Here is a 17,005-nt window from a genome sequence, read left to right on the forward strand (position 1 = left end):
CACTACTACTCAGGCCTTATCATCTCCTTACAGTGTACTGCAAGGTTAGGCTGGTCCAGGCTCTGAGCAACCTGTTCTAGCTGTAGGCATCCCCATTTATTGAGGGGGAGTTGGACTAGCTGACTTTCAAGGGTCCCTTTTAATTCAAACAATTCTGGGCTTCTATGATTCTACTCCTGTAACTCTCCTAAAACAGACTGCTTAGAATTTAATGTATTTATTTTAAATGTCATGTGAGTTACCAGCTCATCAAAAGACCATCTTAACTGTATCACTACAATCTAATATCGGACTTTCTGATAACATTTTTTCCCTAGTCCAGCTTCTGCAGGTGGCTTGATTTTGAAGCATTTATATGCATGCACAGAGTTCAAGTAAAGCTGCAAAATTGCAACAAGGCACATGGATTATTTACATTATGTTTGTCACGTGAAACTCTTTCTGCACTTGACATCTGTTCTACACTCATCTTCAAAAAGCCTTAGCCACTACCTAGGACATAACTGACCGTCACAAGAATCCTACCTATTTTAAATAATTATCACCAGCTGCTGTCTTTGCATGCATGCAAATTCAATTAAAAAGTCCGTGAGGGCAAAGAGAGCTGGCTTAATTTGGTTTTGTTTTGTCTTCCTGTGAAAAAGCTTGCTGTACAACAAGGTGATGCGAAATTTTACGGTGCCCGTGAGCAGGCAGGAAGAAACAGAAGCACAGGAAACACACTAAGATTGCTGGAATGCCAATGCATCCATGGGCTGAAGTAGTGTTCGGTCAGGTGCTCCAAGAAGCTTCACTGTTTTGATGCACAAAACTCAATTTTAACAAGATAATATGTCAGTGGGAGAGGAAGAAAATTGCTTGCTGCAAATATTACCAGCAGCACTAATCTGACATCAGATGAGATTGATTTGTTTGCTAAACTGCTTTAATTAGGGTGTCACAAGTTACCCCAAAACTGCTCTTCCCCTGCAAACAGCAGTAATCAAAATAAAAACAAACAGCAATTCTGTATTTTTCTCCAATCAATTTCAAAAAAGCACGCTTTCTATATAAGAAACAGCTTGCCTCTTGATTAAAACTTAAAACTATTAAAGCTTTGACAAAAAAAAATGAACCATGACATCAATGTCAAGAAAAACAGAAGTCCAGTATTGCATTACTTAGTTTTTTCATTGTTAGATCTGCAGCAAAAACTCCTGACCTATCAGGTTGTGTTTAAAGCATTAAAGTATAAATTGACTTTTCAGTTCAGGCCTTTGCTTTCATTGGTGGCTCTATAAAACCGCAGCACTCCACAGAGCTCAGCTGACTTCAGGAGCTCTCACCGGAAGGATGTGCCCAGACCGGGTGCTGTTAATCACTCCACTCAGCACCGCGCCTCACTCCCACCCACATGTTCACAGACTTCAGGCTGCAGGGGCTGTACCAGTGAAGAACACAGGCCTGGCACAGCATCCACATCTCGGACAAACAAGCCACGCTCAACTATCATCATCTGCGCTCTGCTGATCAACAGTGTTGGAGGATAACATCCACTGGGTAAGTTTTGTTTGAAACAGAAACCATTTATCAATTAAGGGACCACTTCTGCCAACAGGAGGGATATTACAAAACAGTAAACACATTGGGAAATGCAGAAAGAATTTATGTTTCTAAGATTATTGCAAATCAACAGTAGCAGCACCTAAAGGCAAGCCATGATCCAACAGGCTGCCAGATGCAAGCACCCCGTGGTGCACTTTGATCTCCTGACCTGCTACAGGCTGGAGCACAGCAGGTCCTAACAAACAGAAAGATACAATCCCTAGCTCCAAGGCCCGTTCTCCACAGCTTACGTCATGCGCATGCCACCAAAAGCCACGTGGCATTACAGCTGCACTTCCTTGGGAAGATTAGAATATCACACCATCTCTTCCCATCCCCACCCTCAGTCAACAGCTCTGCTTTTAAGTGAAAACATATGGGATGGTTTAATCTTCACGAAGCTCCTCTAAAGCACTAGGCTAGTTAACATGATGTCACTGTAATTACTGACAATTTATGAAACATCAGTTTTTCCCATACTGTGGGACCAAGGATTGCAGATGACACAATTCCCTACATTTTGTGACATACAGTACCTTCACTATTCTGAACCAATAAAAACCGCATTTCAAAATGTATTATGGAACCCTTCTTTTTACAGAGAAAGAAAAACACATGTACAGGAACTGCCAAACCACAGAGATACTAAACATGCAACAGTTTTAGAGAAATACCTATTAAGAGACCTTTTTATACTGGGAATAATGGCATTGATCTTATACTGCATTTGACCAGAACAAACCACTTACCAAAATAATTTAAAAGGATCAACATTTGAGGTAACTGCATTCTGCTGCTGGATCCTATATTAAAAGGAATCATCAGGTATCCTTATAATAAGGAGAAAAAAAAGCCAAAGATGACACATTTCTCCAAGATAGTTAATAAGATTTAAAAATCAAAAACATTTTCCACCTCCCGCCTAGGATTTGCCTTCATTAAAGATCTTTTGGTGTCTAAGCTAGCACACAGTATCCTTTTATAGGATAAGGATATGTGTTAAGTATGAGAATGAAAAAGAAAAAAAGCCTTTTTTTTTTCATTTAAAAAACTACTGAGACAATTGTTACTGAATTGAAACTCTTAAGCCACAAAGCCCCAATAGCACGAACAAGTATGGAGAACAAGGAGTTCGAAGGAACAGCTTTATAGGAGTAAAAGCAACTGCCGACTGTAAAGGGTTTGGCTATTGGAAGAAGTTAAAAAAATACCAAGAAGTTAAACATTAAACCTATTCCAATGGCTTCTCACAAAATTAATGGCCTACGTGCGGTTTTTGAAATGAAAGAAAAAGCACAAGTTTTAACGGCTACTACAGAAAACCAAGCTCCTCCTGAAATGACTGCTGGAAGGATGCTTTCAGCTGACCAGGAGGTCTAAATTCTGACTTAGTTCTTTGGAAGGCACATTTTCCTATTCATGCAGAAGGACAAAGCAGGACTGAGAACAGGAAATGTGACCATGCAGATAAGAAGTCAGCATTTTACTCAGGACCTGATACAGGAAGACATGGAAACAAAGAAATCAAGGAACATTTAAGTTTATATGAATTATGTGAGGAAAGTCTTAAAATGCACACCACTAAAACTGAACAAATACTATGCTTGTATTTCAATTCTAAAAATGATTTCAAAATCATTCAAATTAATAATTTATGCAGCAATCAGTTGCAGCACTGACAAACATACTGAAGGTAAGATTTTCCGCCAATCCTTAATAATATGCCAACCATCCTTTAATTAAAATTTAGACTTTTCCTCTTGTTCCTTCCACCATCCACCTACATACCCTGCTATTTCTGAATCTCACAGAACCCCCATTTTCAAGGCAGCAATGCAATTTTCAGTGGGTTCTTTATTGGCACCATCAGTTTTAAAAGCCAAAGAGGCTCTGAAGCACTTCGGCACGCAGCACAACTTCAATTCAAACTGAAGTGGTAAATACACTTAAAAGTGCATAAGAGCCAGTTACTTTTACATGTACCATAGAAAACTACACACTGTACAAAAGTAATAACAAAAGTAATATTTCTTATTTACTGATACCACCCAATGCTCCTCACTTCCAAAGAAGCAAATGAAGTTGACAGAGACAGAGTACTGTGATGGTAGTAACTTTTTACACACCCTTTCAGCCTTTCTTTAGATTTGCTAAGGCCCACCTGGGCAGTTAGGTCAGAAAGCCTAACCTGTGCCTAGCAAGGTGCCCTTCGTATGAAGCAGCAGCACTGCACTGACAGCAAAGGAACAATCCTCCCAGCCACTGCTTGCTCTCATTTTACCTGAAGGTTTCCAGTTACTAATTACAATTTAACAGATACGACTACACATTAGAAAAGCAAGCTTACCAACTAGATTTTCACCTCTGCAAACCCAAGAGCAAATGCTGATTAGCACAGAAATGCCTATGTGTGAGTGGTAAGCTAATGAGGTACATCACAGAAGTACAATTACCAAAAAGGGGGAAATCTGAGATTTACATGCACTTCAGCAAGCAGTGCTTACTGCACACTGGTACCAGAGATCAGGTAATGTACAGATTTATTCCTTGAGCCTTGCTCAGAGTATCATCCTCTCTCTTTACTATCAGTTTGTTATATAAAATTCAGTATTTTAGAAAGAATAAAAACCCTACTTCTAGTGTCATGAACTCTTCAAAATAACAAATCATCAGACCCAATTAGAACAAAAGGCAGAAAAACAGCAAGCTTTTTTGAACAGAGAAACGAGGTGTATTTTATCAGTGACTAAACATATTTAAGTTGCAAAACTGATGGAATTTCCAGACTGGGAGATGCAGAACAGGGGAGGTTGCCTTCTACCATTGCTGAAACGCACCACCCACTGCCTCACTGCACTCACATTCACAGTTTGGTCTTCGTAAGTGTTCAGCAAGCACTGATGAATATGAATGGATGTCATCTTTTCCACACGGAAGAGTTCAGTGACAGAAAATTGGTGGGAAGGGTCAATCTCTACTGCTATACCAGCAACATCCATGTCTGACATTGTGGGTCAATATCATAATATAGGAGGCATTACTTTTGGAGCAGCCCTCATACTAATCTTCACTAAGTAAAAAGGAATGCATAGCGATCTTAAGAATCTTAAGTAAGCCAGCAAAGTGCTCTTGCCACAGTGAAGGCTATTGCTCTCCCGGGCTACACTGGGCAAAGTTTTGCCAGGAGATGATCTTTCCCCTCCGCTCTGCGCAATGAAAACATAGCTGGACTTTTGGGGTCAGCTCTGGGTTCCCCTGCACGAGAGAGATCTGGGCATACTAGGAGTGTCTGGTGAAGGACCACCAAGACGATTCAGGAACTGGAGTACCTTTTCTAGGAGGAGAGTCTGGGAGAGCTCAGACTCTTCAGCCTGGAAAAGGCCTAGGGATGAATTTCACTAGTGTGAATACATATCTAAAGGGAGGGTGTAAAGAGGACAAAGCCAGGATCTTCCAAGTAGTGCCCACTGCCAGGATAAGAAGCAACAGACACAAACTAGAACACAAGCAGTTCCCTCTGACCACCAGGAAACACTTCTGTGCTGTGCAGGCACTAGAGCACTGGCCCCAGAGGCTGTGGAGTCTCCTTCTGGAGATCTTCAGAAACCAGAAGAAAAAAAATCACAGATCTACTTCACAGAGTGGCTCATGAGTTCAAAAAGCAGGTTGTTGTTACCTGACACATTACCTATGTTACCTGATTTACTGAAGCCCAGTACTGCCTATTCAAAATCCTATTGATGTTTACTTATTCCATGTGCAAATCTGTTTGCCTTCGCTGTTATTAAATACAGTTTTACAGATAAAACATTGTATCCAACCATCGCAGGCTTGTAAACATTTCACTTAAACAAATAATGAACCAAGCCCTACATAGCTGGTTGCATGACCAAAGGCCCTGTAAGCAAAGCATTTTATCATGCCCAAGATAACACGGAATGGCTTAGAAAAAGCACTTACACTAATGTGTAAAGCTGAAAGAGGAAGAAAATATTCCAAAACAAATAAAAGGTTCTCTAGTGCTGCTTACAGGATGATTCAGCAATAAAATACACACAGCCAAACCAAATCTTAGCTCTACCCACCACAAGGAAGCAGTTGATATTAAAGACAAAAATACAGAAACGTACACACACACACATAAACACTACTTGCAATGTGTTCTGTAAACTACGGAAGAGAGTGAATGAATAAAAGAATAAGTATCACTTTCTACTTGCGATTTCCTCCAAGAACTCTTCTGAAGAAAAATAAAAATAAACTCCAGTCTCTCAGTTTTCTTCAAGATTGAACACCAGTGCAAATCAAAATTTGTTGCCAAGCCTTGCTATACAGAAAGGCTATAACATGAACAAGTTTACTGACCAAATTATAATAGTAAATTTCAGAAAATGAGCAAATTATTACAGACACTGGAAGATTATTAATTACAGAGAGACAGTAGATGAGATTAAGACAAAACTGTTTCTCCAGTCTAAATGTATAACTTGATTCTTAAACCTCTAAAGCTGGCAACTGTAGATTTATTCTTTGCCTGTAACTCCGCTACAAAGCAACTTTCCTAATAGGAAGCATTATACCATAAACCTTTAAGAGCTAAAGAAAAGCAGGCTCATACACTGACTTCAGGCAGCAAATTGCAGATTAAGATTAGAAAGTAACCACTAATCAACAACCCACTTGATGCGAGATGAAAGTATCAGAAATCTGTGGATGTACAGAGTCTTGAAACAGCAAACTACATTGTCTGGGAAGAGATTCTGATAAGCAGTATTGCAGAACCTCTGCATTTGTATTCTGAAGTTTTTCATATCAAAGATCTTGTAACAAATTACTGAGGTAAGTGCATACTATGACTTACTTTGTGTTGCAAGGTTTTAGATAAGTAGTAAGATTTGGCTTGTAACTACAAGCGCCCATTTCAACCAAATGAATAAATTAAGAAATCAGTGCAAATGATTAGAAAGCAATTGTGCGCACATAAACGGGGATGGGGTTTTGCATTTGCTTTGAACCGTTTCTTGAACTCCTACATTCCTACCCAATGACTTAAGCATTTCAATGACTGCAAGAATGTCACAGCTACATATGAGAGGAAGATTTATAGACATTCTGTTGTAAGCATCCACCACAGACTCACTGCATCAGTTATGAAAGCAGCAAAGCAGTTATAAAGAGGTTTTTCCACAGGCTCTGCAATTTATGAAGCTCTTTTCAGTAATGACTTTGTCTATTAGGTTTTTTTTAATTAAATACCCGATTTCACCTGAGAGAGCTTGGGAAAAAAAGGATTATAATAGAGTGGCAGTCTGACAGAACGGCACCTGACATGGAAGTGTGTATGATGCAAAGGTGTGGCACTGAATTCCTTCATGCTGAAAAAATGGCACCCACTGATATTCACTGATGCTTACTGAACATTTATGGAGTCCAAGCAGTGGCTGTTAGCACAGTGAGGCAGTAGGTGGTGCTTTTCAGCAGTGGTGACAGTGACATGAAAGATAAGCTATGTTCCAAATGGCCATGCCCATTTTCAAAAGCACAGCATGCACACTCTTGTTCATCACTTGCAAAAATGCATAGCTACTGATGGTGACTATGCTGAAAAACAGTGCTTTGTAGCTGAGAATTTCCTCTATCAATAGAGTTATTGCACTCTTTGTACCTGTTGTAGCTTCCACAGAAATAAATAGAAGGCATTACTTACAGAGTAACTGAAGTATTTGCAAATACTGATTTGGATATAAACTTCTTTAACTAAAATTCAATGTGACTGCAAATTCTTTTGTAAGGCTTAGTCAGGCCTACATGGGCTGCAAGTACAAAAATCCCAGCCTGTCTTGCGGTGGCCTAGGTCCAAACCTGTACCAAATGCCCCACAGCAGGACCGGCCCAGAGCAGAGCAGGCTCCTGCCTCATGGCTGCCAGCATGCAGCCCCAGAACTGCAAACAGCAGAGAGAGCAGTAGACCAGCTTGTATCAGATTAGGTGCATCAGTTTGGACAGAGCAAAGCTGAGCATGTACAGATGTGTGGCAGTAGGACTGATGGGACATTAGTACAGCACATCAGTACACGTTTTATTTAAACCACTGCGTCCTCCAGTATCCTCAGGACTAAGAGGAAGCACAGAGCAGAAACCTGAGAAATAGAAAGTGTGTTCCAAATCTCATGTACCTTCAAACAAATGCAAATTGTATCAGGGTGCAGACGGTTCAATTTCTTCTGCATGTGCTCTCCATGTTAGACAGTCTTTTCCTATCTTTACTTCACCCCCAACATCCAGGAAGATTAACTGCTGACTACATTCAGCAAAACAAAGTCACCTCTTCTAAAGTACAACACATATATTCCTCGTAGATACATCTGACAGAAAAACGTTCTTTTGTTTTCTCTCAAACTACCTACCTTCCTTCCAAATGTTTAGAGCTCCCTGAAAATGCAGTATTTTGGCACCAAAAGATGAGTACCCTGGCAGAGCCGCCTCAAATTCTGAAGACCTTTCTTCTAACGTACTGAAATCTAAAAGCAGTGTTTCTCAACCTTCCTCAGCTGCTTTGCGCAAGAAAGACAAGCAGAAATGATGTCGGGACACGAGGGGAAGGATATTAACACAGAAGTCAGCAGGTCACACTGTGTTTCCCAAGGACTCGGTGCTGGTTAAGATGCTGTTCGCTGGCTCGAAAACAAAGGCCCTGCTCCTGCTATGACACTGTGTGCCAAGAACAGCCCTGGTAATAGCACAGCTTATCACAACATGCTTCATGCTGCACGATCAAGAAGTACAGAAATTAAGTTGGAGAAAAATGAAGAAATCCTCTTACATACACAGGGAAAGAAAGAGGGATGCATCACATCAGCTGGCAGAGAGACATTTGCAGTAAACTTGATGCAACAAAGCCTATGGCTATACAGGCTGCAATCATGCAAGCATAAAGTTTGCCTCAAACAAGATTCAGGGTATGAAACAACGTAATCCTTGGAAAGGAGCATCTTATTGGGAATTTGTTCCAACTTTGATAATCCTTTGGGTGGATGCTTCATCTTTCACTACAGCTAGCTTCAGCTTGGTACAAGCTCTCCCTGGTCACGCCATCACATGACATACAGAAGTAGTGAATTATTTCTTTGTTCTGTTTGTGACTTCATCCTATAGCAAGTAATTACATTTTAATAAGCCACACAAACAGATTCACAAGGGAAACTACAGAACACTTGTTACTGCAGAGGGAAACATTCAAAGTTAAAACACTTTATTAAAAATGTTTTCCTTTTTATTCAGCTCAATTAATTGTACTGCTTAAGATCACTTGCAGCAACAACTTGTATTCCAACAACATCCGGAGTGGATGCTATGAGGCTGTTTTGGAATTTGCATTTACAGGCAGGTGTTTCTCTGCTTTGTGTTTTAAACTCCTTCTGGCTTTCACATGCTTCTTGCTTTCAGATGTGTGTGTGCTTTATGGGGCCTGCTCCAAACTATCTCCTAGTACAACTCAGTAGTAAGAATAAAGATGAAAGTACTGTACTGCTTTTCTCTCTAATTTAAGGCTCATAGTCTCTAATCTTATAATCCTACTGGAATGAGAGAAGACAAAAAACTACTCAGAAACCTTCCTAAGAGGTGCAGACTGCACTTCCACAAGAGTTAAAAAACAAGACTCAAGGTTTTTTTATTTTGCAGTAGCTGTATAAACACACTTTTAAATACACAAAAGCTTCCTGCCAATTTCTAATATCAGTAGTGGACTAAAACTGTATTGTACCTTCAGAAAGGAAAATGACTGAAGATAAGGTTTGGGGTTTTTCTTGTTTTTGTTTTGTTTTATAAAGTGGAAAGATCCTGAAAGATGATCTAAGAATTAAGTACTATTGGTTAATTTGCAAACATTAAAGAAAAAAATGAGACAAATCTGACAGTTGCAGAGATTTGAGACAGTGATGACTTGCAGTTTCAAAGACCAAGATTCGGAGGTGTAAAAGGTGTAAAACAAATAAGCAACAAACCATCAAGATGGGCATAGGTGCACCTCTCTCTTACCACTGCTGCTGAGCTTTGAAGAAGATGGGATTGTCTTCCCCCACTTCTGGAAAGCACTTGCGACTTTTTGAATACTATCACTGTGTAATAACAAACATTGATAGTGGTTTACAACAACCATGTTCTCTTAGCGTACAGTAGGGCTGTAGTTATCAAGTTATTTCAATGGCAGATAGGTTAAAAGTTATGGTAACAATGCAATGGCTGTTCAACAACAAGTGAGATTACAATAATTTATTTGGAGTCTTCCCAGTTGAGTGTGCTTTCATGAAAATAAAGCTAACTGACAAACTACACACTTGCTAAAGTACCACAAGGTAGAGTAATTAAAAATATATTGCTATGAATGGTTAAAGAGCGTAACTTAGAGCTGCCATATAAATGTGCTTTGTTGAGTTTCCATGCAAGTTCTCCCAATATTTATACTATCATCTAGCTCACTTACAGACTTTCAGACTCCACAAGCAACAGCTTCCCAAACACCACGTTGGCCAAACCAGTCAAGAAACCAATATCAACTCCAATTTCCTACCACTGATTGCTAGGAAAAAATGTCTACAAGGAGAACCTTCCACAAGCACTTTGCTCAGTTTTTTGAGATATTTCTGTGCCCAACTATCAAACACCATACATACAAACACACTTCCGAAGATTCAGTTTCCTTGATCTCACTGAAACATCCCAGTACAGGCAAAAAACATTCTTCAAGTGACCGGCAAGACTTAATCAAGGATCTAATTCCACAATAAGTCTTTATCTGTATTTATAACACATTAATATACACCTTTTATTCAGACAGTGGTCTAAATAATGAGTTCTCCAATGTCCCTCAGGCATAAGAAGCTTAGTAGAAGAGAACCCTAGAAGAAAATTGAAGAGATTCAGATCTCATTTTACAGCAAGGTATAGAGTAGCAGCAAGATTTACATGGCCTGTAGCTCACTTCACAGAGTATCGGTGCAGCCTATAGTCCACAGGCAAAAAAAATGCAATTTCAATAGATGCCCTTGGGACCACTGGGAGCAGATCCAAATGCCACTTCACAATCAGGTGGCAAACAGATAGGTACAATGGTGGTTTTTTTTTTTTTTTCCTAGCTCATCCAATCCACCTTGTCAGATGTTCCCCCTTAGCTTCACAGCCAAACTCTTTTGCTGTCAGTTTTTACTGGAGGGAACAGAGGACACAAACTACAGCTTAACAAGTTGAGACAGGCACTAGAGAAATTTTCCCCTTAGAAAAGTAGTACGATACTATAAAAGGTTATGAGAGAGGTTGTGAAATTTCCATCTTCAGATGTATTCATATCTTGGATGAAAAAGCCACAGTTGACCCTCTCATTCATTGCCAACAATTCTGCATTGAGTGGAAATTTGTGTAAGAACATCCAGTGACCCTTCTAGTCAACAGTTCTGTAATTCTGTGCACCTGCTGACTCTGTAAGCACCACAATTGTTCGAGTCCTTGATTCTCTCAAGTGAAATTGCTGCAGAGGTGTTGCTATCTGCAGCTCTACCTCAAGTGCTGCCACTTATGAGATTTTCAGTAGTAGCAACCTTCAAGTTGAGAATGCACTTTAAAAGATACCACTACTGAAGTCCAAGTTCAATGTTTCAGTACTCAAGCTAGTAAAAAAAAAAGTTTTTTCCAGCACTTATGAGTTGAAGCAAAACTGATGACTTTGCAAACAAATATACAAAATAAACCTTTAGTACCTGCATATAGCATCTGTATCCTCTAACAGCTATCCCAAAAAGTTGTGATGCTTACTAATCTGAAAATGACACAACAAACTATTACTGCAGCTCAGTAATGACTACTAAGAATAGGAAGGGAGAAACCAAAGAATTACTCTTCTTGGAAACTATAATGAAATATTCTTTCAGAATATGAAACATTAATGCACTTGGCACATCTATTATGTCTGTACTGTTTTTTCTTGCATTTCTTTACCACGTTTCATCTTAGACAATACCATTTTAGTCAAACTGTGGTGGGTGGAAGAAGGAATATTTCTTCTCATGAAACAAATGAGATCCAAATGAATTGCTACCTACAATCTCAATGAGTCCAGAACAGTGTTGCCAACAGGCAAAATGTGCAACTGCATACAAAAGAGTAGATCCCAGGTACTACATGCTCCAGAAAACAACTAGCTACACTGAGTTTGTCAGGTACAGTACACAGACTTCTCAGCTGTACTTCCGATTACAACCTTAAATGCAAGCTGTTCATCTACACCCTGTGTAAATTTTAGGATTATCTACAGTACTGTTCCATCCAAAATTCCTGGTTTTAACTCACATTTCATTCAGACAGACACACTTCTTTGATGCATCTCATAGTGTAAGCTCAGAAATAACTGATTTTCCTCCTAATTTGAAAATCTCTAATTTTAAACATTAAATCAGGGAGATAACAAAGATGTCCCAAGAAGGAAGTTAAGGAAATAAGAAGCAACACAAGTACTAGCCATGCTTTTGTTGAAAATTGTTACAGTCCCCTGTTTAATAACCTGCATTTTATAAATTGATTTTATTGGCGCTAATTTATAAAGCCTTATTCATTTGACTTCAGTGAAAGTCAAATGACTTCCAAGTTGGGAAATTAAAAAAAGAAATCACCAAATTTGGATGTTAGGACTGATTAAAACGCACTCGTCTCCCAGTCCCTGAATTACAGATCTAATATTTGAAAGTTGTTGGAACAATACACTCAATTCTCACGTGTAACAAACATATGAAATACCAACTTGCGACAGACTTATGGTTGATTTATGGTTGAAAATGATTTCCTTATCACATTAGTGTTTTAAATTAAGGAACTCCACCATCCACATTCACATCACAATTTCCTCTTAAATACACTTAAAGAATCCATCAAATTGTTTTCTTCTTCTAAAAAGCATGTTGTTTCCCCAGGGCATCAGGGCTCATTTCTAAACTCAGTTCAGAACCTGAAGTTGGCCCAGCACCTCATTAAATTCTCCCTTCGGTCTCTGAGTAGGAAGGAAAAAAGTCACTCAATTCTCATAAAGATGAGCAATCCATTCATAGGAGGAAAGAACAGCACAGAGCAAAGAAAAAAGCTGTACTTGTTCCACTACACAAAATTATGAGCGTGACAACTGTGCTACTGAAGAGAAATTTCAATAACTAGAGATAACCTGACTTGTTACAAGTCTATTTAGAAAACAAGTACCTACATTGTCTTTCAACTCCTCTTTAGCTCCTTAAATCACAATTGTTGCATGTACAGGGCTTTTTTTGTTTGTCTGTTTTTAAGTTTGAGGGTAATTTTTTTTTTTTTTAACAGATCTAGTATATACTGTTTCCAATAGTACAAAAATCAGTAAGGATGGTATGCATGTCCCTTAGTCCCTGGTATGTGACTACATAATTTCATAAAGCCATAGGTTTAATGTCACCTGCTCCCACATCTAGGGATTAAGAACACACAAGATTGTACATTAAAACAAACAAAAATTTTAAAAGCTTCCAAGAAGACTTCTCCAATATACTGGCTCCAAATATAGAATTGCTGCAAAAATCTGTCATATAACTAGCAAAATAAATATAATAAGAAGTATAATGGTGTCAGTGTATAACAGAGCAAAAAGAAAAGCTGACTGGGACTTTTAGCAACTAAAAGTCTTTCTTCTGTTAGATGGCAAAATATTATACAGAAAAAATAACAACAACAATTTTTAACGAACTGGTGCAAAAAACAGCAATCAATTCCCAAGATTTTATTTAGAAAGTTACAACACATTTTAGACTTTTTCCCAATAAGTAGCAATTGCATCATCTCACATGCTGATCTTTTAACATCCTAGATGTTACAAACCATGAAAGACCAGAAATATTTTGTGAAGGGTTCATGAACCCTTGCACGTCACAAGCCCTGAAAATTCAGTGCAAATACAGCCAACCTTGGGAAAAAAACACAGACTTCTGGTAATACCTATTCATAAACAACACTTTGATCTGTATGTTTAAGAAAAAATAAAATAAATCCACACTAAAAACTCTTAAAAGAAAAAGTCCAAGACAGAACAAATGATTTCAAATGTTTCTAATGTTTCTAATGTTCTAATGTCTAATTCCTGAAACAATTCCCTTCTTAAATACCACTCCATAATACTGAAACAGCAATAAAAGCATTTCCGTTAAGATCTGCAGAGGAGAGATATTTAATTTAGTAAGCACATCTTCAATACGATCTTACAAGAAACATCTCAGTAGCTTTTAAAACTGTAGTTGGATTTTTCTGGTAAATAAACGATAAGGAGCTCATTCAAGATGAAGTAAGCTGATGCAAGTCCCTGATACAGTTCTAAAGGAAGGAAGATGACTAACATGTCAACATGAAAAGAAGGGACTTAATGAGCCCAAAATGGAAAACAAGAAGATTCAAGATAGGGCAATAAAATGTTTAGCCACTGAAGCCAGGAGCGATGTACTTCATTCAGGGAGGTCAATTAGAAAATAATGAAGTCAGAATATGATTTTTATTACAGTTATTAATATAATTGTCAAACATATTTGAATTGCTAGGAGTATTCCCTTAAACACATTTTCTGCGCAACACCCAACAAGTACAGAAAAGGCCCCACACAGAACCATGCTCAGCGACACCATTTTGCAGATGAGGCTTACCACAATACTTTATTACCCAATGTCTGCATATGTAGTAACACACCTACCACAGGAAGAAGACTGATAATTCTTTTTTCTTAGCCCTGGAAATTAAATAAATTGCTAGAAATCAATAAAATCCATCTGCAGCAAATTATACATGGCAGAAAATTATGGCTAAGTTCACTACAAACTTTGACTATGTTGTCATGATTGATACTCTCTGGTATTCATTTACTATGTCAGTACAACTCCTCTGAGTAGATCTATTATGACTATTATTATTCCAAAGAGTCGATGAGACTTACAGCATAAGCCATCAAGTGTTCTAGATGTGGTAGATATGGCATCTCATTGACATGGTAGTCCCTACTCCCTCCAGTTTCTCTAAGCAGTAACTGAATTATCTGTTTATCATAGGGCGCCAATCCCAAGTTGAGCCCTGCCTTAATCCCAAACCTGGTGAACTACAAGAGCCAGCAGCTGTCACCATAGCAGAGGTGCCACCAGTGCACAGACCTGATCCACTGCTAAGTCATCAGTGCCCTGGTACAGCAGCTGCCCTCCACCCTGCTTGCACAGGGGAGGAGGAGACTCCTGCAAAGCTCAGCCCTAGGCAGAATCAGGAGACAACACCATCCCTGAATCTTCCTTCCACCCTTCGTTAGTCCCATAGGTCTCCCCATCCAAACCATATTTCAAAACAATGCAACTGCTCAGTGTTTAAAGAACATGAAACATAAGGGATATTTATAAAGTTCCTCCTTGGACTTAACACACACAAAGTGATATCATTTTCTTGTTTCATGCAAATAGCTTCTGTTAGTGGCAAAACACTGCACAAAGGTCACAAAGCAAGTGTTTCAGGCCAGGCATTCACTGCCTAGCATTTCACAGGTAACTCTTCCAAGGAGAGTAGATCACAACTGCATGAAAGCCATCTGAAAGAACTCTAGCATGAATAGTAGCTTACAAAAAAAAAAAAAAAATCACTGCAGTATCCAGTCTGGATCAATGGCTGAAATAGAAGAACAAAAACAAGGAAATGAGAAGTAAAGGTTAAGAGCAGACAGCATTGTGTCAGTGCTATAAAACTAGCTCAGCTAAAATACATAAGTGACCTTGTGTGATAATTGCTTGGAAAAGCAGGCAGGCCATTCCAAATAGGAAGCGTAATCCTGGCCATTTGTAAAATATAGAAACAACCAACATTACATGAATTATTTCCCAGATCAAGTCCCCTAGTGTACGTACAAAGAACAAAAATATGGCTCTGAAAGAGTTTGCTGAGGGAGAAAATCCTTTAAGAACCTCTTCCACCAAACTCATCCACTGCTCCTCTTCCCGAGGCAACTCCAACGAGCACACAAAATAGCCCACGTATTACTTATTTTCTTCACCCTTTCCTACTGTTCTGTAGTCATACTAAAATGAGACGTAAGCAAGTCATAAAGACAAGATACCATTTAGCGTCTGCCTAAATACCGTCACTTGGCTGACCCGTTCGGTGCGCAGTTCAGGCTAAGCTCTTCTCTTCCTTCGCAAAGGCAAGGGGCAGTTCTGCAGCACTCGCAGCGTTGTTCCTCCCAGGCCGGGCGGCTCGTTCCGAACCTGAGCGCATTCACGGCCAACTCAGCGCAGGAGGCACAGGTCCCAGACGGGACAGGTCCCAGGCCCAGCGCCCGCGCACAGGTCCGTAACGCGAAGGGAAGGAAACGCTGGGCGTCCCCAGGCTTACATAACACACAACTTCAGGGCGTCCGTCCGCGACGGTCCCTCATTGCAATACCAGAGGCCAGGAAACCACGCCATCTAGTTAACGTGTAAGCGGCGGCACTGGCCCGAAGGGAGCAGCCCCACACCCCGCCCCGCTCCCAGGTAACGCCGAGCCGCGGCGTTTCCCTCGCAGCCCGCCTCGCCGCCGCTTACTTCGCTCTCCAAACTTTTCCCCAGCGCGTCCCCTCGGCCTCGGAACAGCGCGGACGGCAGCAGGCGTTGGCGGCCCGTTCCGGCTCCGGGCGGGGCGGACACCTGCCGGGCGCGGCGGCCGTTGGTTGGCCTCGGCCCGCGCTGCCCGCTGTGGCGAGGGACCGCTCCCGCCTCGCGGCCGTGCGTCACGCGGCCGTGCCTCGCAGGTGTGGTGCCCGAATCGCATCTCCTCCCTTCGAGCCCCGCTCAGGGCAGCGCCTCGGGGCGGAGGGGGGCCAGAAGTTCCTTTTCGCCCTCAAACCCTCTCGGCACCCCGCAAGGGCACGGCGTCCCTTCCCGGCCGCTCCCGCCGCTGCGGGACGCCGCGTCCCACGGCCGCGTCCCCTGCGGCTCCGCTCTCTCCTCCAGCCCGCGGCTCTCCCCGCCGCCCGCCTTCCCTCCCTCCGACCCCCCCCCCCCCCCCCCGCAGCGCGGCGGTGCGAGGCGAGGACGGAGAGATGGGAGAACCGGCGAGCGGCAAGGTGACACGAGAGCCGCGCTCCTCCCTCCCGCCCAGGCGGCGAGCCCTCCGCCTCGGGGCCGCCGGAGCCGGGCCCCTCCCGCTGCCCGCGGGCAGTTCCCGAGCTCCCTCACCGCTCTCTCCTCGGGGGCCGTTTCTCCGCGTCGCTGCCTCCGGTAGTAAGCCGAGGACCGGGGCGAGCCGCCGCTCGGGGCTCCGCCGCAGCTCTTCCCCTTCAGCCGAGCGGGGTGCGCGGCTCCGTCCGGCCCGGCCTGAGGTGAGGCCCTGCTCCCGCCGGAGCCCCTCCGCTGCGGCG

The 17,005-nt window shown here is 41.4% G+C and overlaps 1 protein-coding gene and 1 long non-coding RNA gene across 3 annotated transcripts in view; one reads left to right on the forward strand and one right to left on the reverse strand.

The window, feature by feature from the left end:
* Window positions 1-16,631, reverse strand: part of UGT8 (UDP glycosyltransferase 8) — a 46,872-nt gene extending 30,241 nt beyond the window's left edge. The window contains exon 1 of the mRNA XM_031596913.2: window positions 16,191-16,631. Within this exon, the coding sequence (XP_031452773.1) occupies window positions 16,191-16,416 (226 nt within the window). The 5' untranslated portion in view covers window positions 16,417-16,631. The remainder of the gene's footprint in view (window positions 1-16,190) is intronic.
* The window catches only part of LOC149918193 (uncharacterized), a 43,643-nt gene continuing 42,947 nt past the window's right edge, over window positions 16,310-17,005 (forward strand). For both annotated transcript variants that reach the window (XR_016466092.1, XR_016466093.1), the window contains exon 1: window positions 16,310-16,396. This is a non-coding gene — a long non-coding RNA (uncharacterized LOC149918193). The remainder of the gene's footprint in view (window positions 16,397-17,005) is intronic.

This window comes from Phasianus colchicus, chromosome 4, assembly GCF_987193195.1.
Source record: "Phasianus colchicus chromosome 4, bPhaCol1.hap1.1, whole genome shotgun sequence".
In the NCBI taxonomy this organism is placed as follows: domain Eukaryota; kingdom Metazoa; phylum Chordata; class Aves; order Galliformes; family Phasianidae; genus Phasianus; species Phasianus colchicus.